At 34.5% G+C, this 27,876-nt stretch overlaps 3 protein-coding genes across 4 annotated transcripts; all 3 read right to left on the bottom strand.

Annotated features, from left to right (window-relative positions):
- Positions 1-852: 852 nt before the first annotated feature.
- LOC108211916 (endoribonuclease Dicer homolog 2) lies at positions 853-8,763 on the bottom strand. Of its 2 annotated transcripts, none has more exons than XM_017383635.2 (18): positions 8,692-8,763; positions 8,487-8,551; positions 8,017-8,157; positions 7,688-7,816; positions 7,485-7,614; positions 7,280-7,379; positions 6,554-6,749; positions 6,309-6,469; positions 5,967-6,185; positions 5,664-5,887; positions 5,300-5,574; positions 4,782-5,215; positions 4,591-4,694; positions 3,796-4,004; positions 3,096-3,305; positions 2,070-2,474; positions 1,611-1,889; positions 853-1,482 (listed from the first exon to the last, which is right to left on the bottom strand). In XM_017383635.2, exons 2-18 carry the CDS (start codon positions 8,496-8,498, stop codon positions 1,075-1,077), a joined length of 3,636 nt encoding a protein of 1,211 aa, XP_017239124.2. In that variant the 5' UTR covers positions 8,499-8,551; positions 8,692-8,763; the 3' UTR covers positions 853-1,074. The 2 variants fall into 2 exon arrangements, with proteins under 2 accessions (XP_017239124.2, XP_063944628.1); XM_064088558.1 differs by having other exon boundaries at positions 7,551-7,614; positions 8,692-8,762.
- Positions 8,764-8,922: 159 nt separating this feature from the next.
- LOC135151385 (endoribonuclease Dicer homolog 2-like) lies at positions 8,923-10,846 on the bottom strand. Its single transcript, XM_064089813.1, has 6 exons — positions 10,511-10,846; positions 10,138-10,229; positions 9,820-9,997; positions 9,619-9,732; positions 9,135-9,269; positions 8,923-9,021 (listed from the first exon to the last, which is right to left on the bottom strand). The coding sequence occupies exons 1-6, from the start codon at positions 10,532-10,534 to the stop codon at positions 8,923-8,925; spliced, it is 642 nt and encodes a 213-aa protein (XP_063945883.1). The 5' UTR covers positions 10,535-10,846.
- A 1,026-nt stretch (positions 10,847-11,872) lies between these two features.
- On the bottom strand, positions 11,873-25,990 carry LOC108214165 (endoribonuclease Dicer homolog 2-like). The gene is made up of 23 exons (XM_064090381.1): positions 25,834-25,990; positions 25,563-25,648; positions 25,265-25,442; positions 25,069-25,182; positions 24,511-24,645; positions 21,474-21,558; positions 21,250-21,314; positions 20,686-20,826; positions 20,317-20,445; positions 20,113-20,242; positions 19,908-20,007; positions 18,677-18,872; positions 18,420-18,580; positions 18,063-18,281; positions 17,770-17,990; positions 17,395-17,666; positions 16,873-17,309; positions 16,683-16,786; positions 15,887-16,095; positions 14,981-15,190; positions 13,825-14,229; positions 12,962-13,240; positions 11,873-12,585 (listed from the first exon to the last, which is right to left on the bottom strand). Exons 1-23 carry the CDS (start codon positions 25,855-25,857, stop codon positions 12,178-12,180), a joined length of 4,308 nt encoding a protein of 1,435 aa, XP_063946451.1. The 5' UTR covers positions 25,858-25,990; the 3' UTR covers positions 11,873-12,177.
- Between the last annotated feature and the right edge of the window lie 1,886 nt (positions 25,991-27,876).

Genomic DNA, 27,876 nt, shown 5'->3' with positions numbered 1-27,876 from the left:
TCTTTTTTTGATAAATTAATTTGGATTTATCTTATTTTGAGAATCTATACTAATTTTAATAGTTAAATTTATTATTATTATTTTCTTTTTATTAATGAATTGTATTTGTTTTAGCGCGGTCTTGCAAGTTGGGATTTTTTTTTCGAACATTAAATTTTATAATTTAAACTTCCAGAGACATTTTCATGTTTTTCGGTTAGATAATAAACTTTTGAATGAATAAAACTCCTCGGATTACCGGTGTATCTCGTTAGTGCAATTCTCTAAAAAAAACAGTCACTGAGAAAGGTGAAATAATGACGTACGTGGTACGGAGACTATGGAGAGAGATGACTACTGAATACTTATTATCCAAAAACAAAAATAGAGGAACAGTGATCTCTAGAATATCATTGGTTTAACACCGTCTTAAATAACACTCCCCTGTATGAGCTTGGAAGCTCATTGAAAAATCGTTTGACTTGCTCTTGAGTCTTAACAAGAAGTGTAGAAGATTCGACGTACATGTGGTAGGGAACATTAACAAATGAAAAAGGCAAAAACTACTGCTTCCAGTAAGTAGTAACTCAGATGTTTTGGTAGAATATTTACGTATATTATTGCAAACACCATCTTAGCCTATCCTCAACAACTATACCCCAGAGAATCACAAATCTATTTCATTAATTGCATTAGTAAACCATACTTTCACTTGCAATGTTATGTGCAGAACACAAAAGTCACATGTCTATTCTCCTGCCATGCATCATTTCTGTAATTTACAGTCACATTTAAGCCATTCCAGTTTAATTCTTTAATTAACGGCATTGCAATGATCTAGTTGGATATATTGACTACTACTACAACAATAACTCTTATAATTCTTTATGAATTTTCTAAAATCATATATACAGTTTACGTCCCCTAATAAGACTGTCATCGATCCACAATTTCCATCCTAAAAACTTGCTACAATTGTTGAACATAATATAAACACTACATCAGTATTGTCATCCTTTTAATAAGATAGCTGTACTCAAGTTCAGCATATAAGCAATTGGCAGTACTGAAGTTTACTGAATTACCATGGCTTTGTCAGTTTTCGTCCTTTCTCTTTTTACTCTTGGGAAGCGACAGAGGAGGAGTAGGGTGAGGTTCAGCCGACATGCTCTCTTTTAACGACTTCAAAACAGCTTTGGAAGCAAGTTTCTTGGCTTCTGCTTTATTAGCAGCAGTGCATGACTCTCTGTGTATGATGCCATTGGCTTCAACTTCGACTGTAACAGCGGCCACACCCTTTTCACATGACACAACAGACTTTTTCAGCACATAGTTCTCCTTTTGGCACAACTGATGCAATTCTCTCACTGGTTGAAGCTTAAGGGTGTCGGGAGATACCAAGGGTTCCAAAAGCGGTCGTATGCTGTCGAATACAATATCCTTTCGGTAACCTGAATCAACTAAGATTGCTCCTGCTAGAGATTCTATTACATCTCCAAGAACCTGTATCCCATGCACAACATAATTGAATGAGTGCCAAAATCAGTATCTCAATAGGTTTTCATTCACAAAACATACTGTGAAGGGAAATCTAAAGAATACAATAATCACGTCAAGCTTGAAACACTAACCTTAGGAAGAGAGTTCTCAGACTCCCATCCAAATGTTGATTCCACTGACAATGGATCTAAATTATGAACAGAGGACTCTATTTGCCGGTGAAGTTTTTGCGAGGCATGGAGAATGTGTTTCTGCAATCCAACCTTAACCGCAGATAAAGAATAACAATCATTGTTAACAGAAGCTGATCTCAGATCAGTTAGCAATCCAGGTGACATTTTCGGATATTTGTTGTACAGATGGATTGTTATGATATAATCCAGTACGGAATCTCCAAGAAACTCAAGACGCTGTGGATGCAAAATATAAATATATAATTATAAATTTTAGATTTAAATATGAGTTCACTTGCTAAAATACTAAGCAACACTTTCAATTGCAAAAACATATATGTGCCTTGATCCCTATTTAATATAAGTGAAACATAATTAAACCGGAAACATGAACAAGATTATGAAAACAATTTGTACCTGGTAACACTGGGGAACTTGGGGTAGCATGAAAGAACCATGTGTTAATGCTTCAACAAGTAGTGAAGCATCAGTAAATGAGTAATTAAGTATAGACTCGAGATAACTAATGTTAATTAGCTCTTCTGGATGTGCTGAAAAGCTCCTCTTATATGGTATGTTAAAAAAATCAACCTCAATACCAAGCCAATTCATCATTGACAAAGCCGCAGTTTCACCGTCACTGCTGAGGAACACGCCAATCAATGCCTCAACTGCATCAGCTACAACTTTACCTTTTGTTTTTCGTACTCCTTTAGTGAATACTTTTGTAGTAGTAGATAGTTGAACTTCATGAAAAGCCTCCATCTGATCACCAGGAATGATCCACATCTTGGGATCAAAGGGTTCATTACGTATTAAACCCTGATACATTAGCATTGAGTTACATGGTACAGATAAAACAATAGTATAATTTTAATGTGAGAAAATGGGATAATATATGGAAGCAAAGCAATAGTATTCAGTAACAGAACACGAATCACTTATTCGTAATAATGCAAACCAGTTGCCTTGTACCATCCTGACTGAGAAAAGTAAGTGGCACTATTGAAATATTTGTCCCATTGGGTGATATTACCCCATGTGTACCAAGAGGGAGATATAAAACATGGGAGCTTTGGAGGGTCTTAGGCTGATGTTAATTTTGAAATTCATTCAACAGACTAGCGAAAGAAAAAACAAGAAGCACTTCATATTTCAGTGTACCATGAACTTCAGTGGGGATTAAATAAAGTACGAGTGCAGGCATCAAAGACCTGTGCCATTGTACGTATATGCAGTTTCAATTAGTTCAGATGTTGGACACATACCAATAAGAAGTTCTTGCACTCAGCCAGTTGAATTCTATATAAGGCTCTTAGATGAAAATATACTGATGATAAGCAAATTCAGTAGTTCCCCAATCAAACATATATAAATGTATTTTTTAATAGAGGGGAAAAACATTATGTACTATCTTTAGCTTTTAGGGTTTAAGAAGTGTACCTGAAGTTTACGCCTGCAGCCTAGCTTGCATAGGTTAGCATTAGATATAATTTTATTCTTTTTTATACTAAGAATGCCTTCATGTTTATCTTGGTGCATTTTAAACACCTGCTGACAAGCAGCGTATTTCAGAAATGAGTCCCCAAGAGTCTCCAGTGACTCTAGATTAAATTTCTCCTGGCATTTCTTAGTAGTAATAGCTTCCAACACCTGACATTCAAGAGTAAAAACTATAAATTTGGATAATTTATAACTAATAGTTCAAAAGTTGCTTCTGCGTGATAGTTCATGATCATATGAAATAACATAAAATGGAAATGCTGCCCATTCAGTTTAAAAATTATTTGCAATCCTATTTTACAATGTAAAATCCAATAAGTCTCCAGTTTTCTGTTTATTCCGCAAACCATATCCTTTTACAGTTATTTTGCACCACAAAGATCACTTGGGCACTATATAAAACTGGAATTCAAAGGCTCATGCATTTTATATTCATCAAAATCTACCTAGATTTACATTCAATGGTTTTTCTGCACATTAATAAAACTTTAACAATTTATAAAGCATCCAAAAAATTAAGGATAGAACATTGTCGTTTAACCAACTAATTAAAACCCACCAAGCAATAGATACACTTGTATAATCTTATCGAAATAGAAGTTACATGGTTCTTTAGACAATGAGACAGCATTATAATTACCTTCATAGTTGGAATCTTAGGTGTTGCAATAGCATTTTGAATACAATAATCTGCGTGCATCTTTTTTAAGCTGCTAGCAATGAGCAAAGACTCTATTCGATGCATAATTGCTGAGGCAAATGAATAGGAATAACAGGTGCCAACAGATATAGGTGACATGATTATTGAACAAAGTTCAGGAGGCAATTCCACATACGCAGTGCTTTGTTCTACAGTTGGTAAGAAAAACAATCAGCACGAAAAAAGTATCATGTTTAATATAATAACTATAATTATTGGAGCTACTAATTTGGATTTGTAAAGGCACCACTAAGAAAATTACACGGTCACATAGATCCTACAAATGTAGTACTTTTAGTGACATTTATTACTTGCATATTACTGCTGGCAGTAAGACGATCTCAAAGATATATGTTTGATGTTACTGTATATTTTTCTGGTGCATTTATTATTGCATTGGTTCTTCTTTTTTATTTTAGATAACAAAAAAAGGACGGGTGAGAATAAAGGGTAATTTAATAGTGATCACCACTAAAAATGGCAGTTGTATAGAGGCCCAAATCAGCCAAGTATAACGACAATGGGTGCAAGCAAGATGATACTTATACATTGCATGCTTCATTTATATGATATCGGTTGCTATTAGGTCTCTGTAACAGATTGAAAATTTATATATGAACAGGCCAACATTAAGTCTAAATGTCGGTTTCATTGGATACTGTTCAGGATTTTCACACAAACTTATCAGTTAACATTGTGGACAAGAATAAATAGTAATAACTTTTAAACTCTTACCTGGTTCCTTTTGCTTTGTATACTTGTGAAGGTGATTCTGTACCGTAAAAATATGTCTTCCCTTAAGAAAATGTTCCCGCTCAAATTGCAAGTTGATACCATGCCTGTTTTTGTCATGACAAAAGAAATGAATTACTCTATACTGGTATAAAGTCTCAAATTAAATGCTGATACGCAAAGACTTGACCGACCTTTGTTCATAGTAGTCTTTGTAAGTTGAAGATTCTCCGTCTCTTAAGTTAAACACTGAACTTCCATTCACACCATATAATGTGCCCAGAATGCAGTATATATAACCATTGTGAGGTGTGCAGACTAAAGAATTCTCTACAACACACCGACAGACCAGACCGCTTCTTGTGTACACAATATTATATTGGTCTTTAGGCAAAGGGCACCTTGCATGATCATGGATGATATTTTCACTTCTAAACAGAACAGAATCAACAGATCTCCAGTCAATATACAGTGACTGCTGCGAGCCAGTAGTTGGGAGTAAGAGATAGTCATAAACATCAAGGTCTTCCGGTGGGTGAATAACATCAAGTCTCTCCTTCAATTTATTATAATTTTTATTATGGAGAACACTTAATATATTTACTTGGAACTTCTTGCACTTGAGAACCTAGCAACAAAACAGTTGACAGTCAACATACAGATGACTTGTCATCATTATGAGTAGTTGAACCAATAATATAAGATACATTACCTCTTCAGAAGTGAGACTTATAGGAGTAGCATATTTGATGCGAACTATTACAATGCCCCTTTCAACTTCCAGTTCAAAGGCTAAGTTGTTGCCTTCATCAAATTTAAGCTCATTACGAGCAGCAAGCATCAGATTATCAATTTCAATATCATAGGTAAAATTTCTTTCCAACTCTAGCAGATAACAGTAGTATCTCTTTGCACCACTGTTAAGACCTTGACCAACAAGTTCTGCTGGAACATAGATATCATGTTCATCAACGTAATTCAGATGACCTACACAGTTCAATATTAGACCAATAATAAGATAACATATGGAACCAAAATGGTAAATACAATCTCAATGAAAAGGAAATTTTGTTTACCCAGTTCTTCAGCATCTTCTTCTTCCACCATATCTGGTACAAGATTGTCCGTTAATGCTCCCAATATATGCAACTTTTTGCATGCTTCTAGGCACGCAAGTTGTTTCAGTGTTTTGAAATTTCCATGAACAGTGATACTAGGCAGTGGACAACTTTTGGGAAAATATAAGGTGCATTTCTGCAGCTCCTTGTCAATATTACATCTCGGAAGGGGCTTAAAGTACCTACATCGTACAAAAAGATATCAAATGGGAAAACAAATAATACTACTAGGTGAATATGAATTAACTATTCAAGACAAACCCGTCGGAGGGTAGGCGAGAGCAATAGAAGTAAATAAGAGACACGCTAGAGCTCAGTGTCACAATAGCTCCTGTTGAGTCAACCCGGTAGAACACTTCATTGTAGATTTCAGTATCAAGTGGTTGGCAAGGCAGTGCAGCATGCCTCAATGATTCCTGCCTCATTACCTGGCCACTAGAAAGGTAGTTGTCTACTCTGGTGATAGAAGAATTGTCGCCACTACATTCAAAGAAAATAACAATGAGAGCAACCCCCAATTTATATATAGAAAAGTTCACTAACTTGTCACCTCTAACACATATTATGATATTATAGATAAAATGAAAACAAAAGGAGCCTCACCTTTTTACCAGTATCAAAAATTCTGAGTTGTGCATCCTAGCCCGACCTCGAGACTGAATAAAACTGCGTACTGTAGATGGCGGGTCAAATCGTACCACCAGATTGCAGCTCTGTACATCCAACCCTTCTTCAAGAATTGATGTTGCAACAATTATGTTCACCTGCACATATCATTGGTGAACATAAAAACAATTAACTAAAAATATATATTTTACAAAAGAGTGTACATTGCACATAATAGATACCTTGCCCTTGCGAAATTCTTCAACAATTATGTTTTGGGCCTTCCTACTCTGTAACTGAAGACGAGTATTGCTGCCTGCCAAATATTCTGTTCTCCATCCACTTAGGCTAGGAAGCACAACATTCAATAGGCGGCAAAGTGCAATGGCCGTTATAACCCTTTCTACAAAGACTATGCATCTAAGATCTATTAAGCCCCTGTGTGGATAAAGATGCAGGAAATCTATCAAGTAAAACTGTGATACAGTGATAAATATAAAAACTGGATGCACACATAAAAACTCATACCACTTTCCACTGGAAAATAGGACCGTCCAATACGACTTACATTTGAAAAACAGAGGCATATAAGTTATAAAATAAACCCAACCAATTTTTTTAAAAGAAACCGATCATGTTGAAGAACCACCTTTTATGAATTCCTGTAGTGTTAGCAAGTTATTCTTCTAAGACTAATAACACTCCACCAAGATATAATACTAATTCTAGCGTTAAAAATACTAAGATGTGTAAGAAAGCATGATTTAAAATTGTGTTGGCTTATAAGCACAGCATCATGTAACACCATGATTTTTATACTCAAGGAACACTGATTAAGATTTTGTTTAATGTAGATTGTTAAAAAGGTATTATTTTAGCACAACATAAATTATATTTAAAAAAAAATTAATTCCAAAGAAGAAACTTTTATAAATCAAACAAGGAACAGCTAAGCATTTCAACCAAACCTGCGTTGAAGAAGAGAATCAAAGAGGCAGATAACTTTCGTTGACAGATAACCATTCCCAACATTTGCTTGCATATCATCACTTATAGACCAGTTAGGATCTAATAAATAAAAGATAAAGGGAAACAATTAGGAGCAACCACAGACAGGGCTCAAATATAGTCTAGATTCCAATAGCTTAGTTCTTGTGCTAGGAGCAAGCATACCAGAAGGAATATAGCCAGATAGAACTTTAAATACATCCGAGCTAAAATCTGTTATAATCCTCTCACCAGACTTATCCAGTTGTTGCCATATAAGCATCTCACTTCCTTGAGATGATAAAGAATCTGCCGCCTAGTACAACGACGAAGTTGCTGCTTAATACATCAACACTACAACTTTAAAGTAAGAAAGTGCAGCCAAATACCTTTAGTGCTAGCCAAAGTCCAAGTTCACTCAAACAGAAGGAAAATGTTGAACATAGTTTAGATAATCTTTGCCTTGTATTTTCCTTTTGAGAATCCTCCATGTTTGCATTTTCAATAACACATATAAACTGGTAGAAATATAACGCAAGTCAAATCTCATGAAGTGAATATTATAATAGTAATTATTATTTTAGTATTAAACTAGATATGATAGTAATAATAATAATAATTATAATAAATAGTTATCATTATTAGCATTATTACAATAATAAAATTATAATTATAACAAAGTATCTAATTATACAGTACTTAGGACATTTAGCAGTACCTTTTCGTGCAAACTCTTTAACTGAATAGATATTTTGCTGAATAACGAGCATGGAAAAGCCACATGTCCATATGTCTTAAGCTTCGGAGTTGACATTTCAACGTACTCTGCTATCGCAGACTCACTACTGCAAGTGAATACCTATATTGGAAGGAAAACATACTTATATCTCTTGGTCGATGCATGTGAATGAAGAAACTTAATTCCATAAGGCCAGAAATTGAAAATTAGAACACACTTAATACCATAAGGCTAATTGTCAAAAAAAATACCATAAGGCTACAAATTTAAACGAATACAAAAACTCAAAACATCTGTCTTCGAAAGAGTAACAAAAGGTTCAAGTACATGATGCCTTATGCATCACTATTATATCCAATCGCTACCCATCATTCATTAAGGTCCTAACACACAAAGAAAGATTGACCAAACACAAAACAGAAGGCAGAAAAATAATAAATATATTTGACCTTTGAATTCATTAGGTTTTCAAGTTCCCGGATATCATTCCAGCACCTTATTCTGTCACTTGAACCTAATTTAAAAAAAGGAGGTAAAAATATAAAAAATTGAGATAAAGTATTTTGTCCGTAGATCTATCCAGGATTAATAAAAGTCAATTAATTTATCTTCAAGAATATCAATATATACATATATAAGACAATGCTTGCTTACCTTTATTGTTGATAAGGGAAGCGGTCAACCCCAATATCCTAGGAAGTTGCAAGTCATTAGCTTTCACGTGATGGTGATAAAATTCCTGTGATGCATCATTGAGATATCAAGGGTACATACAATTCAGATATACATATCAAACAAGATACAGGGAATTTCTACTACACAATGCAACCATATAGTTGGATCATTATATATTTCCAGTAAATATATGTAGGCAAGTCTAGGCTATCACATTGACCAAATGATAAATTTCAGTTGATTCAAAGTTATAGCGGACTCAAAATTAGCATAGTTTTTAGGTATAGACCGCATAAGTGAGAGACAAGTCTGCATAGGTAACCATTGATAGAAAAATCTACTGTTTATATGAACAACTCCGTCAACTGGTCTCTAATGTATTACAGTAAAATTAATCGACAGTACTGCATAGATTAACTTACCGTCATTATGCAAGCATAAGGGTGTCTCCTTCTAGCATGATGGCACTCATCAAATATTAGGATCCTTATTGTCTCAAGCTTTATAAAACTGTGCCTCAAGGCATTAAGCAATATTTGTGGTGTCATCACAAGCACCTGAAAGACAAACAAGAGGCATATTTGGGCCATAAAGTTAAGAGCAAAAAAAATTCAGTAAACCAGATAGAAGAGCTGATTTATGTGTTTTAGCATACACACGACACACTACAGTTCTGCCAAGATTAAATGGTAATAGGGATTCCTTGATTCCTAATTGAATTTATTTTACCAACCTTTCTGTCATATCTAATTTATAATTTGGTATTCTCTTTGAGTATGTTCACTGTTGATTAGTAATATGTAAATAGACCAAACTTATTATTAGACAATAATGACTCATACTGTACCACTTTTTAAACCAAGCAAGAATCCAAAAGAAATTTCCTCTACTACAAATTAAGCTCACCTCAAATTCATCCTGCTGCTTCTTCCAGTCAGCAGCATTCCAAAAATCCACTCCCATTTCTCCCCAATACCTTCCAACTTTCAAGTCGGTGTGCATTTGCACAACCTCAGCTTGCTATTCAAAATTTAATAAAAACATTAATTAAATTAATTCCCTGCAAATCAAATTCAAACAAATCACAAGTCCACTATTTTGACTCACTTGGGAAACCAGCACCACAGTGGGGACGAGAAAAACAGCAAGAAAAGTCGAGGGCTTGCGCAAAAGGTGAGCATAGCTGCGCAGAAGCATGATAGCAATCAGGGTTTTGCCGGATCCAGTTTCCAAGTAAACAATGGTATTCTGTCCCTTTGCCATTTCCAAGGCATCCAGTTGATAACTAACAGAACAGAAAACAATCAAAACAAAAAAACCCATCAATAAAAACAATTTCTTTATGAACTAAATCATCTAACTTATCCTACAAAAAAGAAAAAAAAAACAAAATACCCATGACCAACAATATACATAAATACATACCTCCTAGCAAAAGGAAGATGATCAGCAGGCAATTGCTCAGCTTTCTGAACCAAAGGCATATCAACAGCCTGATTCTTCTGAGAATGATCAGCCTTGAAAATGCAAAACACATATAATTTGAATCAATATAAACATAAGTATTTGTTTGTTTGCTTGTGTGAAAAATCAATAAAGTTTCACTTAACCACAGAACCTTTAAAATGCACAACACATATTACATATAACATCAAATCTTTACATATGTGTTCTTAATCAACCATGAAAATAATCAAACACAACACACATATCTGAAATGTTGACTAAAAACACACAAACACAGAAACATAATCATGAATCATGCAAACTCAAGAGGCAATGAGATAGAAAAACATACAGTTGTTTCAATGAGAATGGTCATGATAGAGAGATTATGTACCAACAACTCAACAACACTTGTCAATGTTTTTTGTGCGGAGTCACAATCTTGCTACTCATGTTATATTTATAGGCTACACTGGAGCTGGCACACGTGCAATATTTGTTTGGCAGGAGATTTTTTGTTTTTTGCTATTAAAAATCTTTATCTTTTCGTCAGATTTTCCTTAATTATACATTCGCCAGATATTAAGTATAATTATGCTGAGATTTTATATTTTTGTTCTAAATATTAAGTGCTCAGCGATTCCTTGAGCGTAGGCAGTCCAGGTCGTTCAATATTACGACTCCTCGTTACCTGCATATGGGCCCATTTTGTGTGGGCATTTAATTTTGACCGGAAATGAAACTCATGTACAAAAAACTTTCTTCCTGTGTTTCTTCAACTCGTGGACTTGATTACTGCTACCTCCATCCTAAATTAGATGTCCCCGTTGACTTTGGGCACGTAACTTTAGGTGCATTGACCGTCTACTTCCGAAATTTATTTTTTTATTTTTTCTTTTATAAATGAAAATTCCATATTTTAATTTTTATTTGCAAAAATAAAATTTTAAAAATAAGTCACGTATCTATGCGGTCAATGAATCTTAAATTGTGTGCCCAAAGTCAACGGGGCCATCTAATTTGGGATGGAGGGAGTATTATTTTGAGCTTTTAGCTGCGATCATGATCGCGATACTTCATTCGTCCCACTTCTTTTGTCTCTTTCTTTTTGGGATCAAATTAATTAAATTTTAACTGACATTTATATATATTAAATAATTAAAAAATTATAAAAAATATATTACTAAAATCTACATTTATTATTCTTTAAGATGTATATTTCAATTTTTTAAAATCATGTAGGACTAATCACACATTATCAGTCAAATTTTGATCAGTTTGATCACAAAAAATCAAATTAAAAAAAAGAAGGAGGATGAGTAATTATTAAGAGGATATCACATTAAAACTTTCAAGATTCTAGGATGTATTGATTCGGGTCTACAGAAACAAAATTATTCAAGAAATTTATGAGTATTGAATCTGGATATGAAGGAGTATACTCAATTAAGATTTCAATTAAGATTTTAAAGACTTTTTCATTCAAGAAATCTGAAGATATTTAATTCGGACTTTAAACAATGTATCAGAATTTAAATTGTTTATTATATATTTAGGGAATGGCATTTGCTTCACAATATTATTTTAAATTTGCATCATAAAGACAGGTAACATAAAATGGAATAGGTTCGTCCCCCAAGCCCCAAGCCCAAGCACTTGCATGTACATAATAACGTCATAATTCTGAGATGAAAGCACATAAAAAGAGAGAGAATAGAAGAAAACCTTAATATTAACTTTAACTAGTAGGCTATTCCAATCCAGATTTACATACATACACGCATATATTCTAACAGATATACAAAAATTTTATCCGTCATCAAATTCTGGACGATAACATCCCCTATAATTGTCATTTTTCAACACTTTTCATCTTAAACACTTCTAAGTTCTAACAAGTGTTTTACAAAAAAAATAATACTATATCAGCAGTTTTAGTAAAGAATTCAGTACCAAAGTTCAGCATGCAAGGAACTCACAGTAGTGAAACATACAAAGTATTATTCCTTGTCTTTTTTCTCACTTGTCTTCCTTTCTCTTTTTACTCTCCGGAGATGAAAGGAAAGGAGAAGGGTGAGGTTTGGTGTACATGCCCTCTTTCAACAACTTCAATACAGCTTTTGAAGCAAGTTTCTTGGCTTCGGCCTTATTAGGAGCATTGCATGACTCTTTATATACAACGCCGCTGGCCTCAACCTCAACTGTAACGGCTGCCAAACCATTTTCACATGACACAACAGGCTTTTTTAACACATAGTTCTCCTTCTGGCACAACTGATGCAATTCTCTCACTGGCTGAAGCTTGAGTGTCTCAGGAGAAACCAAGGGTTCCAAAAGCGGACGTATGCTCTCGAACACAACATCCTTTCTGTAACCAGAGTCAACAAAAATTGCTCCTGCTAGAGATTCTATTACATCTCCTAGAACCTGTACCACATGCACAACAAGATCAAAAGAATGCCAAAATCACTCTCCACTGTTTGGATTCTCAAGTGCAAAAATAGAATATTTATTTGTAAAAATTATTTACATGACAAAAAAGAAGTCCAATGTAATCAACAAATACTTATATAAAGAATATCTTATTTTCAGTTTTTATGCCATCACATCATAAATGGACACCTCTTATTGTGTCATCAATCTACCAGAGCGACAGTTAGGTTCTTAAACTTCACTGCTGAGGGAACGCCAATTAAAATCATAGATAAAGGAACACCAGATAACACATCTAACAACACAAATCATGTTGCAGAGGGAACTAAAAAACGAGATACAATAATCGTGTCAAGCTTGGGACACTAACCTTGGGAAGTGAGTTTTCTGACTCCCATCCAAACGTTGATCCCATTAATGATGGATCCAAATTCTGAACAGAGGACTCTATTTGTCGGTGAAGCTTTTGTGAGGCATGGAGAATGTGTTTCTGCAATCCAACCTTAACCGCAGATAAAGAATAACAATCATTGTTTACAGAAGCTGACCTCAGATCAGTTAGCAATCCAGGAGACATTCCGGGATATCTATTGTACAGATGCAAGGTTATGAGATGATCCAGTACAGAATCTCCAAGAAACTCAAGACGCTGTGGATGCAAGATACATATAATCATCAAATTCAAAATAAGAGTGCACTTGCTAAAATGTAAGTAACGGTTTTAGTTGCAGTATAAATTTTCTTTTATTTTTGCTAAATACACTATAACAATTTTTATCTGAAAGATACATTCCATCTCACATAGAAGGTTCACTTCATTCAACAACACACACACACAGACACACATACTTGAAACTGGAAGTAGCTGTAAAAAAATGATTTTCCCTTTTCCGCCAAACAAATAACACAAAGGACTGACATCATACAAGTCCGACATAGTGGATCCAAAGATGAACAAATCAACACCAAAGAAGGCATACTGAATATATTCATCCATCTTAATAGCTTTGATCCTCGTTTTTAACAAAAGTTTTGATTCTTCATCATTGTATCATGTACTTAGAGATCGGCTATACAGACCAGAACCAGTGGGCATGGAGTTATAGGAATTTATGAATACATGAACCAAGTCAAAAACATATACATGTACCTCGATCCCTATTCAATCTACAGTGAAACATGTTTAAACTGAAAACATGATTACATGAACAAAATGATAAAAACAATTGGTACCTGATAACACTGGGGAACTTGGGGTAGCATGAAAGAACCATGTGTTAATGCTTCAACAAGTAGTGAAGCATCACTAAATGAGTAATTAAGTATAGACTCGAGATAGCTAATGTTAAGAAGGTCCTCTGGATGTGCTGAAAAGCTCCTCTTGTATGGTATATTGAAAAAATTGACCTCAATACCAAGCCAATTCATGAATGACAACGCCGCAATTTCACCGCCACTGCTGAGGAATACACCAATCAATGCCTCAACCACGTCAGCTACAACTTTACTTTTTATTTTCCGTACTCCTTTAGTAAATACTTTGGTTGCATTAGATAGTTGAACTTCATAAAAAGCCTCCATTTGTTCGCCAGGAATGATCCACATTTTGGGATCAAATGGTTCATTACGTATTAAACCCTGATACATTAAAAAATAAGTTACTTGGTACAGATTAAACGATTGTAAAATATTATTGTTTGAGAAAGTAGGATTACATATAGAAGTAATGCAGTACTATTATTTATCAATAAAACAGAGACAACTCCCGTGGCAAAAAGAAACAGGACAGCTCATCATAATCACAGATACCAGTCAACTTGTACCATCCAGACTAAGGAAAGTAAGGGGCACAACTACAGGGATTCTACCAAGAGGGAGCTGCAAACTATGGAAGCATAGGAGGGCCTCTGATGGATGTCAAATTTTAAATTCTATCAAAAAACTAACAAAAGGAAAACAAACAAGGAGCACTTAATTTTGTGGTGAACCATAACTTCTGTTGTGCTTCAGATTTATTCAAGAACAATTATTAAGCATCAGATAAACCACAAGTGCAGGCATGCAAGCCTGTGCAAGTGTACGCTTATGTGGTTCTATTCAGTTCATATGATGGACAGACAGTGACAAGATGTTCAAGAAACAGTTTTGCTTATAAAGTTCAAATATAGATGATAGACAGACACTGAAAAGATGTTCACGCCACAGTTTTCCAGATCACAAAATTTAAAACATGCAGTATATCTTTTTACTGGTTAAGAGACTAACAGTACCCTGCACTCTGCCGGTTAATATTTTCTGTAAAGATGTCTCAGATAATAATATGCTATATCTTCCAAAACAGAAACAGCATTTTGTTCTATGTTTAGCTTTCAGGGTTTAAGAAGTATACCGGGAGTTTACGGCTGCACCCGAGCTTGCATAGGTTAGCATTGGATATAATTCTATCTTTTTTTATACTGAGAACACCTTCATGTTTATCTTGGTGCATTTTAAACACCTGCTGACATGCAGCGTATTTAAGAAATGAATCTCCAAGAGCCTCCAGTGACTCCAAATCAAAATTCTCTTGGCATTTTTTAGTAGTAATAGCTTCCAATACCTGACACCAAGAGTAAAAAAGTTATGATTTAGATATATTTAAGCTAGTAATGAAAAGTTTCTTCTTCATAGTAGGTCATGCTCATATAAAAAGAGACAAACTGGACATTTTGCCATTCTACTTTGAAAATTCATTGTAATCCTATCTTACAATGCGGAGCTGCTGACAGTTTACACCACATATTATTGGTACTCATATGATGACAATCTCACCTTTCACTATAAAGTTCAGCACATAACTAGGCTTCAACAACAAAACCCATGAAAACAGGAATGACATTCACACATCTATACATTTAATGGAGTAGTCAAGTCTGCTAAACTTAATTTTGGGAACCAATGATAACATACTAGCCTCCACTTTGTTGCTTATTTGGCTATAGGTATCTAACAAGTCCGCATACAATATCTTTGAAACTAATCTGCAACATACATATCACTTGGGCACTATATCAACTTGAGAATCACAGGCTCGTGAATTTTCTGTTTATCATAATCCACATAGATCCGGACACAAATGACTTTGCTGCACATTAATTAACATATATATTCATAAAGCAGGCCCCCAAAACAAACAAAGATATGAAGACTTTATCTTTAATTAATTTAACAAGAAGCGCAAAACACTAAATGAACTTATATACTTTTACCAAAATTAACTGCTAAATTTCGAGTAATGAGATGACATTAGAGTTACCTTGATGGTTGGAACCTTAGTTGTAGCAATAGCATTTTGGTTACAGTAATCGGCATGCATCTTTTTTAAGCTGCTAGCAATGAGCAAAGATTCTATTCGATGCATGATTGCTGAGGCAAATGAAAACGTATAGAAGGTGCTGACAGAAATAGGTGACATTATAATGGAACAAAGTTCAGGAGGCAATTCCACGTATGCATTGCTTTGTTCTACAGTTGTAAGAAAAAATCAGTCAGCAGGAGAAAGTATCATGGAGGATGTCGACTCGAATATCATATGTTTCAGTAATTCAATATAATATACTTTCATGCAATTTCAAATCATTAGAACTACTAGTGTTTGATTTGTCAGAAGCATCACTAAGATATGTGTATTAACTTTTATGACAATGTCAGAGTGTTTTATGTTTCTGTAAATTTTTCTGATTTACTTATTACTGCTTTTTTCCCATAGATTTACTAACATGCATATAAAGAAAAGGATGGGGGAGAACAGAAAAATAAAATAAAGGTATTAATCATTATAAATTTGTAACTGGAAATCCCGAAAAAGGCCTAGAGTTGCTGAGTATAAATATAATGGAATAGAGAGATAAGACAATGCATGCTTCATGATTATGCTATCAGTCGCAACTAAAGCTGTGTAAAAGATTAGAAATTGATATATGAACATGCAAAGATTAAGCCTCAAATCCGGCTTCATTTAACACTGTCTGAGGATCTTCACATACAATTATCAGTTAACATTGCGCCCAAAAAAATTTAGTAATATAAATTTGCACAAGAAAGAAGTGGACCTTGCTCCTTTTGCTTTTTATACTTATGAAGGTGATTCTGTACCGAAAAAATATGTCTTCCTTTGAGAAAATGTTCTCGCTCAAATTGCAATTCAATGCCATGCCTGTTATTTACATGACAAAAGGAATGATTACCATATACTGGTGTCAAGCCTCAAATAATAGGTTGATACACAAAGACTTGACCTACCTTTTTTCATAGTAGTTTTTGTAAGTTATTGATTCTCCGTCTTTATAATTCAACACTGAACTTCCATTCAAACCATCTAATGTGCCCAAAATGCAGTATATATAACCGTTGTGAGGTGTGTAAACCAAAGAATTTTCTAGAATACACCTGCAGACCAGACCATTCCTTGTGTGCACAATATTATATTGGTCTTTAGGTAAGGGGCAACTTGAGTGAGCATGGCAGATATTTTCACTTTTATACAGATGATAAGAATAGACACATTTCCAGTCAATACGCAGTGACTGCAGTGAGCCAGTAGTTGGGAGGAGAAGATAGTCATATACAGTAAGATCGTTCCACGGGTGAAAAACATCAAGGATCTCATGCAACTTGCTATAATTGTTATTGCAGAGAACCCTGAAAATTGTTACTTGAAACTGCTGACACTTGAGAACCTAGCAACAGAATGTTGAGGATCAACAAAAAAATGCCATGTTTTTTTATTATGAGTAGTCAAACAGATATAATAAGAATTATTACCTCTTTAGAAGTGAGACTTATAGTTCCAACATATTTGATGTGAACTGTTAAACTGCCCCTATCAACCTCCAAATCAAATGTAATGTTGTCTTCATCAAAATTAAGCTCATTACTAGCAGCAAGTATTATATGATCCATTGTAACATCATAGCTAAAACTTCTCTCCAACTGTAGCACATAGCAATAATATGTTTTTGCACCATTGGGTAAACCTTGACCCACAAGTTCCGATGGAACATAAGTATCATGTTCATCGACATATTCCAGATGACCTGCACAATTTGATATTGGACCATTAATAACAGAATAAGATTTCACAGAGATACACAAATGTAGACACAATTCCGATTAAACTACAAATTTGATTTTGATTACCCATTTCTTCATCTTTTTCTTCCACCAAATCTGGTACAAGATTGTCCGATAGTGCTCCCATTATATGCAACGTTTTGCATGCTTCTAGGCATGCAAGTTGTTTCAGTGTTTTGACATGTCCAATAACAGTAACACTGGGTAATGGGCAACTTTTAGGGAAATATAAGGTGCATTTCCCCAACTCCTTGTCAATATTACATCTTGGAAAGGGTTTAAAGTATCTGCATAGAAAAGAAAATGTGGGAAAAGAAATACAGGTACAAGTAAATACAAATTAGCTAATCAAGACAAACCCGTCAGAAGGTAGCCGAGAGCAATAGAAGTAAATCAGGGACACACTGGAACTAAGTGTTACAATAGCTCCTGTGGAGTCAACCCGGTAGAACACTTCATTGTAAATTTCAGTATCAAGTGGTTGACAAGGCACTGCAGCATGGCGCAAGGATTCCTGCCTCATTACTTGTCCACTAGCAAGGTAGCTGTCTACTCGAGTAAAAGAAGAATTGTCTCCACTACATTTGTCACAAAAAGAGAATAATATTCAGAGCAACCACAAACTTTGTACGACAAAGTTCAGAAACTCGTCACCTTGCATGTAACGATATTATAGATGATAATGATTAATGATATGGAAACAAATTACGACTCACCTTTCCACCAATAGTAAAAACTCTGAGTTCTGCATTCTAGCCCGACCTCGTGACTGAATAAAACTGCAGACTGTAGCTGATGGGTCAAACCGTACAACCAGATTGCAGCTCTGAACATCCAGCCCTTCTTCAAGAATTGATGTTGCAACAATGATGTTAACCTGCACATATTGTTATAGAACAGTATGCAATTTGTTAAAAAATATATTGCTCTTCCAAAAGTGGGATATCTACAGATACATAGCACATATTAATACCGTGCCCTTGCGAAATTCTTCAACAATTTTATTTTGGGCCTTCCTACTCTGTAACTGAAGACGAGTATTGCTGCCTGCCATATATTCTGTTTTCCATCCACTAAGGCTAGGAAGCAAAACATTCAAAAGGCGACAAAGTACATTCGCCGTTATAACCCTCTGTACAAAGACTATACATCTCAAGTCTTCTAAGCCCCTGTGTGAATAAACATGCAGAAACGATACTAAGTAAAACTGTCGTGCATGATAAAGTATACTCCCTCCATCCCTCCCATTTGTTTACAAATGGGTTGGGCACGAAGATTAAGAAAAGTATATGAAGTAGTGAGAAAGAGAAAGAAAAGTGGGTAGAGTGACGGGACAGTTTATTAAGGTAGTATAGTTGAGGAAAGTAGTGGATGTAGTTGATTTTAATATTATAAAATTTTAGTATTTTTAGTAAGTTTTGAAATGTAATGAATCAGAAGGGACATCCCCAAAAGGAAAGTGTGAAGAAATGGTTGGGACAGAGGGAGTAACAGATTGAATGTACTTATACAAAAACTCGATCCAGATTCCACTAGAAACTCAGCCCTTTGACACAACTTTCTTTTGATCAACATAAGACGTTTTAGAAACCAAACAAGTTTGTTTTAAAAAAAGAATTAAAAAATCATTTCGGCAGTAGTAAGTTTTGCAATTTGTGTCTTTTCCTCGATGTAGCAACCACTCTATAGGATTATATAAATAAATCTACCATTCGTATTTCTAATTATCTTGAATATAAGAAATATAATGATTTCCACCAATTCTCTCTCTATATATAACTGATTCTGTCTTGCGGTTTTTACTTCTCAAATAATTATTAATACCAAAAGTTTACAAAAGCACATTCTCACGAACTTGAGTTCCTGACATGTGTTCAGGAAACTACCAAAAGAAACTACCATTTAATAAGCATCTTCTTCCTCCAAGACTAATGATATTCCACCGCGATATTATACTTATCCTGACATTAATATACTATCATGTGCACAAAAAGATGATGGTAACTTGTGTCAGCTTACAGCATAGTATCATAATACACCACAATATTTATACTCAGGGAACACCATTTTTGAATTTAACGTTTTTCGATTACTGTTAATAAAGAGGTATTATTTTAGTTACAACCGTAACTGAATAAGAAATTGAATTCTAATGAAAAAAATTATATGTATTAAACAAGGATTAGTAAGTGTTTCAGATTAACCTGCGTTCAAGAAGAGATTCAAAGAGACAGATAACTTTCGTTGATAGATAACCATTCAACACGTTGGCTTCCATATCATCCCTTATGGACCAGTCAGGATCTAAGGAATATAAAATGTAGGGAAAATTAGTAGCAACCAGGACCGGGCATAAATATAGTCTAGAAACTTCCAGTAGCTTATCTCTTGCACTAGACGGAAGCATACCTGAAGGCATATAACCAGAGAGAAGTTTGAAAACATCCAAGCTGAATTCTGTAATAATCCTCTCCCCGGACTTATCCAGTTTATCCCATATAAACATCTCGCTTTCTTGCGATGATAAAGAATCTGCCGCCTAGTATAATGACAAACTTGATGCTTAGTACATCTTACACAACAATTTAAAAATCCAAATGTGCAGCAAAATACCTTTATGGCCAACCAAAGTCCAAGTTCAGTCAAGCAAAAGAAAAAGGTTGAACATAGTTTAGACAATCTCTGCCTCGTATTTTCCTTTTGGGACTCCTCGACGTTCGCTTTTTCGATATCACATTCAAACTGGTAGAAAATATATTGCAAGTCAAATCTCATAAAGCGAAGATAATAATAGTAAACAGTATTATAACAACTTAACAAGTACAATATCTACTATTAATAATATTCCGTACTCGTTGTGGAATATCATAATGAGTACAGACTATTAATAGTATTATAACAAGTACAGAATATTGTTAACAGTATTGTAACGAGTACAGAGTGATTATTATCAATTGTTAATAGTGTTACAACAATAAGTACCTTTTTTTTTAAAGTCTTTAACTCCCTAGCTATATCTTCGAATAGCGAGTATGGAATATCCACATGTCTATAACTCTTGAGCTTCGGAGTTGACATTGCAACATAATCTGTTATCACAGACTCGCTACTGCAGGTGAATACCTATACCAGAAGCCAGAAGGGAAACAAATTTAAGTCACCGGCTCGATGCGTAATTGCATTCAGAAAACTAGTAAGTTATAAATTAAGAACATGAGTTACTTTTTTCACGTAGCAGGTATGTGATATAATTACCAACTTGTTCCCAAGAAAAACAAAATATGTGTTCATCTGTGTAAAATGATAAAATCTTAGACAAGCTACGCTATAGAAAACAAAGACTTGAACATTTGTCTTCAAATGACTATAACAAAAAAGTCAAGTAAATGATGCTTTCTGCATTAGTATTTATATGCAATAGCTACTCATGATTCATTAAGGTCCCAAAAAACACACACGCGCACACTCAAAAAACAGATGGATAGACTTTACAACCACAAAACAACAAGAATAGAAAAAAGAAAAGGGAACAATAAATATCTCTACCTTTGAATTCATTATATTCTCAAGTTCACAGATTTGCTTCCAGTAACCTTCTTCGTCACTTGAAGCTATAATTTAGAAGAAGAAAAAAAAAAGAAGTTAAATTAAAAATAAACATAAAGATCAAGTATTTTATCCTCTGGAGATGTCCAGGCTCAAGGACATGTAATGAAGCTGTCATTAAGAGTAACAAAATATATATAGTATAGAAGGCAATGCTTGGGTACCTTTAGTGTTGATAAGGGAAGCGGTCATCCCTAATATCCTAGGAAGCTGCAAGTTATTAGATTCCAGTTGACGGTGATAAAATTCCTGTGGTGATATTAAAAAATTAAAGGTAGATACAATGACATGCAATTCAGATATACATATCAAACAACATAAAGAGGATTTCTAGACAATGGCAGGATCAACAATGATCTTCTAGGCTGTAGCCACTGTGTACCTCTTATCCATTTGCTTACTCTTTTGAGGGCATACTGTTGTGCATGAATTACAAGTTCCAGAATAGTACTAATTTATGGGCCCATTCATTACATTTTCAAGACAAATTCAGTTAGTCATCTCTAGAAAGATACTGCAACTCAATTATATCCTCTTTACGTGTTTAGGAAAAAGAAAACAATGGCACTTGGTTTAAATATTAAACAATAATCAACGTATTATTGCCCTGAAAATTTGGAGAAGGGGACACCAATACGGACACTACAATAAAATGTATGAACCTGGCAGAGTAAGAAATTAACTGTCTTACATTTCTAATAATGTAGACAGGTTCATAATATGTTAAGATTCATAACCTCCATGAACAATCCAGAAAGTGCTTTACAAATTCAGATTTGGTTATAAGGTTTCAGCTTAAAGTTTTATCAAATAAAATGTTGTAATTGATATGTTAAACTAGGACAAGGCTAGTCACAATGGTTATCTTCCATCTTCAAATTAAAATTTCTAAGGTGATATCCTATTAAATAATAAGAGTGTTTTACGTAAAAAAAAATATTCACTTAAACAAGTTTAGGTCAACTCTAGCACCATTAAAGTTAAATACACACAATTCCAGCAAATATAAGTAGGTAAGTCTAGGTTATGTGGACCAGATGATAATGTTCAAGTGGATTCTCAAGTAATTGAGGAGTCGATATTGGCATAACTTATAGGTATATACAGCGGGCGTGGGAGCCAGGTTGCATAGGTGACCATTAATTTGAAAATCTACTTCTGATATAAAGAAGTCAGTCAAATGGTCCATAACAAGCATGGTTGTCATGTCGCTCGACTAGTCGCGACTAGTCGATGAAGTGGTAAAGAGATGTCAACTCAATATGTCGACTAGCTTAATGTGAAATTTCGATCGACTGGTCGACTAATCAGTCGACTAGTCGTGTTGCTAAGTCGTCCGGGTCACTGACTGGTTATAACCCGGTCCAAACCCTGGTCAAAACCCGTTCAATGTTTAATTAAAAATAAAATAAATAATCCTAAACACCACTGCCTCCACTCTCGATTCCACGACAATCTACTGCTTTTTTAACGTACAATCAATGACAAACTACTGCTTCTGCTTTAACGGGTAAGAGATATTTTCCTTTCATTCTTCTTCTCTTCTTTAACATCTACATTCTCCATATCTATATTCTCTATATCTGTATGTATATACTGTGTATATACAATTATACCTACATGCATATATGATTAAATATGTATGCATATATACAATTTTATATACATGTATGCATGTATATTCAATTGTACACGTGAATCCCAAAGAAGTGACTGAAGAGAGGCACAACAAAGTTCCATCTCAAAGTAGCCTTGACCTTGAAAGTTGCACAAAGAGCGAAAGAAGAGCAGAAGAAGAAGGGTGAAAAGGCACATAGCACACTTCTTTTATGAGAATGGGATACCATTTAATGCTGCACATTCCAGGGGTTATGAAATAATGGTGGAGTTTATTGGACAGTTTGGACTGGGTTTAAATGAGCTAAGAGTACCGTTGCAAGAAAAAGCAAAAAAAGAGACAGATAAATTGAAAGAAAGCAGGAGAACAATACAGTTGCACACTTATGTCAAATGGATGGGCTGATAAGCGGGGCAGGCACGTAATAAACTTCCTTGTTAACTGTCCGGAAGGGACTTTTTTGCTGAGTTCAGTCGATGTTTCAAGTAAATTTCAAGATGCGAGAATGCTAGCTGATCTTTTTGAGGAGCAGATACATTTAATTGGAAGGGAAAATGTTATTCAGGTAGCCTTTTTTTACAATTTGTTAAAAATACAATGTGGGTTGTTAATATTAATCTACTTGTAGGCTTGTACTATTAATATTAATATGCTCGTATTATTTTTAAGATGTGACAGACAATGGTGCCAATTTTAAGGCTGCTGGAGGTTTATTGTCTTGTAGAATCCCTACGCTTTACTGGAATCCTTGCATAGCAATTGTATGGACCTTGAAGGTCGTCGTAGTCAAAGGAGGGCTACTGAGTACTGCCTCTTCTTCACAAGTTGATGCCTCGTCCGAAATTGAAATGACGGAAGAAAGTGTACCAATTATATTAAATGATGATGAAAACATTGATGATGATTGTGGACATATATCACCAAACAGTATTAGTCAGAGAAATGACGAAGCACTCGCGCAAGATAAAATCTTGGATCTCTATGATGATTTCTGAAGTCTAGTGTTTTAACCAAGTTATTTGCAATCTGCCCTGTTCTCATTATTTCCATTCCAGGATTTTGTTTGAATCTACTGGATCTGCTAAGTCTTAAATGTTATGTTATGTCTATGTACTGCACTGCAATCCCTATTTTAACCTTGTTTCTTGCACAGCACTACCATTACCACAATTGTCATTACAAATTAGGTCAAATTAGTACATCACAGTGATAATTATGTTAATTGCTAGAACTTAGAACTTAAAACCTAAATTACATAATGTATAATTAGACACACACACACACACACACACACATATATATAGATATAGATATAGATATAGATACAGATACAGATATAGATATATATTAGATTTATTTACTTTTTATCAACTAGTCTACGACTTATCGAATAGCCGACTAACCGGAGGTCCATCGACTCGCTTCGACTTATCGACGTGACATCCATGATACCAAGTCATTTTAAATATTAAATTCGATAGAACTTAATAGAACTCAGTCAAGTCTATAACATGTTACTGCAAATTCAATCTATAACATGTTACTGCAAATTTAGTAAGATAGAACTGCATGGATTAACTTACCATCATAATGCAAGCGTAGGGGTGTCTGCCTCTAGCATGATGGCATTCATCAAATATTAGGATGCGTATTGTCTCAAGCTTTATAAAACTGTGCCTCAAGGCATTAAGCAATATTTGTGGGGTCATCACAAGCACCTGAATGACAAAAAAGGAGTTGGTAAATCTTATGCAGGCCACAAAATTGAACACCTAACCAAATTTCAGTATATTGGAAAGAAGAGCTGCTTTATGAGTTTTAGCATAGACACGTGATTAAGAGATAGGTAGACAGGATATGTAGGAGTAGAAGGACAGAAGATTACTCAATTCCAAATTGAATTTATTTTACTCATCTTTCTTAACTAGTAAATTTTACTTTCCCTTGATATCTGATCTATTTTCAGCTGCTTACATCATTAGCAAACAGAAAAGACAAAAAGAAATTGTTGTTCATTGTAATGATTCAAACAAAATATGATGTAACAGCTACTAAATAAAAAAAATGATCAAAACAAAGACAAACACATTGATCCTTCTTTTTTTCAAAATGAAGAGTAACTAATCAAAAATTATACTGACCTCAAAGTCATCCTGCTGCTTCTTCCAATCGGCAGCATTCCAAAAATCCACTCCCATTTCTCCCCAATACTTTCCCACTTTTAAGTCCGTGTGCATTTGCACAACCTCAGCTTGCTATTCAATATATAACAAAAACACGAATGAAATCCAACATAATCAAATTGTAACAAATCACAAATCCACAATCCTGACATACTTGGGAAACCAGAACCACAGTGGGGACCAAAAAAACAGCAAGGGAAGTCGAGGGTTTCCGCAAAAGGTGAGCATAGCTGCGCAGAAGCATAATAGCAATGAGGGTTTTCCCGGAACCGGTTTCCAGAAAAACTATGGTATTTTGCTTCATTGCCATTTCCAGTGCATCTAGTTGGTAACTAGCAAAACAGAAAGCATTTAACCAAACACACATCAATAAAAACCATTTAAACATTACTATCAATTTATCTTACTAAAAAAAGCAAAAAAATTAGCAAAACACACACATATACACACACCTCCTAGCGAAAGGATCAGCAGACATTTCTTGAGCAGTCTCAACCAGAGCCATATCACCACTCTCCTTGTTCCGAGAATGATCAAGCTTCAAAATACACAATTCACACAACAGTAAAATTATATATTCAAAACAATAAAATATTTAATTAAAAAGATTGAAATAACCACAAAATAACACAATCAAGAAAGCCCAAACATAATCTTGAACATATATACAAGAATCTTGATTATATCTATGTAAAATAATGAGGGGAAGAAGAGAAAACATACAGTGTTGTCGACCAAGATAGCCATGAGTTAGTGAAGTGAATAATTGTAAGCAGCAAAACGGCTTGTGTTCTGTCTTAACGTATATCAACATCAACGCTGATACTCGTGTTATATAAGGCAAGTGTATTTTATACGATGATGTTTTTTTGGACGGATGGGCGGGCCATAGCACGTGAATACCGTATGTTTACACACACGCTGCACTGTGTTACGACTTGCGAGCGTATCCGTGCACACAAAGAGAGTACCTTGTTTAGGTAATGAATATAAAGATTCAAAAATTAGAAAAATCTTGATTTAGCTTTTCAAATTGGAATGAAATTTTAAACCAAGATAGTGCAAGAGTGTGAATTAAAAGTTTGGTGGGAGATATTTGAGATATATTGATTTACTATTTATTAAATTTGATGCTTGTTAAAATTATAAACCAATTGAAATTTTGAAGTATCTCACGAATGTGTTGATATTTAATGAAGATTTCATATGATTTTTAAAATTTTGATGATGAAAAAATTGTTTTACAAAATAATTAATTTACATCTACGGAAAATTTACAAAATAGTCGTATTTCCAAATATATATTCAAAAAACAGGTCATATGAGGTGCTAGGGCTGATTATTCGGTAAAAACCGAACCGAATTACCGAATACCGAAATAACCGAAATACCGAATAAGCTCAAAAACCATAACCGAATAGTGAACCGAATTAAATTCGGTTATTTTACCGAACCGAAATTTTTATTTCGGTTAAAACCGAATACCGAAAAAAAAAAACCGAAATTTATAAAACTAAAAAAAAAACATGAAATTGTTTGAGTTCCATTGAATTGACACCCAAATCAAAGGTGAGTTGAATTCAATGATTTCAACTGATTTCCCCAAATCAATTACACCTACCTTAATCGATGAAGATGTATAAGACGCTGCGTGAAGACCGGAGAGAAAGAGGCATCAGTGATGCCATCGAAACCCAGAAGACAAGATTGAGGAAGATGCTGGATGCTAGTGACGAGTGAGGTCTGGTCAGTGAACTCTGGTGAGCGAGTCGGTGTGTTTTAACCTTTAATTGAACAAGAGATAGTATTAAGATGTATTGGAAAAATAAACTTTTATGTATATATATAATATATATTTTTTTTTAATTTTAAATATTTCGGTTATTCGGTTTTTGCGGTTCATTCGGTAAAAAAACCGAAAAAACCGAAATACCGAAATACACAGAAAACCATAACCGAATTAAGAACCGAAATATTTCGGTTCAGTTAACCGAACCGAAATATTTCGGTAATTTCGGTTCGGTATTCGGTTAACCGAACCGAATGCTCAGCCCTATGAGGTGCAACCTAGTTGAAAGCATTTGCATTCAAGTTATAATGAAGGCCGAGTTGGAGCATATTTTAGAGAAAAATCCTACAGCTCGAGCATTTTTAAAAAAATTCCAAATTACAAACTTTTTTGCTAGTTGATTACACGCACGCACACGTGGGGAGTCGAACTCCCGACCTCCCGCAAAAGGGTACAAGAGTTCTACCACCACACCAACACCTTGTTGGCAAATTACAAACTTATGGGATGTATTCGATTGATATTTAAATGGATTATTTTTAGTCCATGGATTTTAATGGATTGTATGTGATTTTGATTTTGTGCGAATTATTGATGAAATGTCGCAGAGTTGATAGAATTTAAGCACAATACTTCAAAATCTCATTGATTTTGATAGGATTTCAAAAAACTTAAAACACACTAAAGAATGCCACAAAATCCATCATTTTATGAAATTCAAAAAATTCCATCAGCATTCGAACACCATCAGATTTTAATGGATTTTAAATAATCTCAATTGAACACCATCGGATTTTAAAACATAATCTAAAATCCCAATTGAATACCACCAGATTTTGTGGCATAATTTGAAATCCCAATTGAATAACTCGAAATTTTTATTGATTTCAAACAATCCCAATCGAATATTCTCAGATTTCATGAATAAAAAAATGCTTTAAAATCTTAATCCAATACACCTCTCTTAGCATCGTAGG

Source organism: Daucus carota, chromosome 3 (assembly GCF_001625215.2).
Source record: "Daucus carota subsp. sativus chromosome 3, DH1 v3.0, whole genome shotgun sequence".
In the NCBI taxonomy this organism is placed as follows: domain Eukaryota; kingdom Viridiplantae; phylum Streptophyta; class Magnoliopsida; order Apiales; family Apiaceae; genus Daucus; species Daucus carota.
Note: the sequence above shows the minus strand (reverse complement) of the source record. Positions and strands in the feature narration are given on the sequence as shown.

Coding starts and splice junctions, on each gene's coding strand:
- LOC108211916 (XM_017383635.2), bottom strand. Junction 7,615..7,687: donor GACTTTGGCTAGCACTAAAG/GTATTTGGCTGC, acceptor TCGTTGTACTAG/GCGGCAGATTCTTTATCATC. Junction 4,005..4,590: donor TACAAAGCAAAAGGAACCAG/GTAAGAGTTTAA, acceptor TACCAACTGTAG/AACAAAGCACTGCGTATGTG.
- LOC135151385 (XM_064089813.1), bottom strand. CDS start 10,534: ATGACCATTCTCATTGAAACAACT. Junction 10,230..10,510: donor CCATTCTCATTGAAACAACT/GTATGTTTTTCT, acceptor TGCATTTTCAAG/GCTGATCATTCTCAGAAGAA. Junction 9,270..9,618: donor AGCAGCAGGATGAATTTGAG/GTGAGCTTAATT, acceptor TTTGTCTTTCAG/GTGCTTGTGATGACACCACA.
- LOC108214165 (XM_064090381.1), bottom strand. CDS start 25,857: ATGGCTATCTTGGTCGACAACACT. Junction 20,827..21,249: donor AGAATATAATGAATTCAAAG/GTAGAGATATTT, acceptor CTTCTGGTATAG/GTATTCACCTGCAGTAGCGA. Junction 17,991..18,062: donor TCTCGGCTACCTTCTGACGG/GTTTGTCTTGAT, acceptor TTTTCTATGCAG/ATACTTTAAACCCTTTCCAA.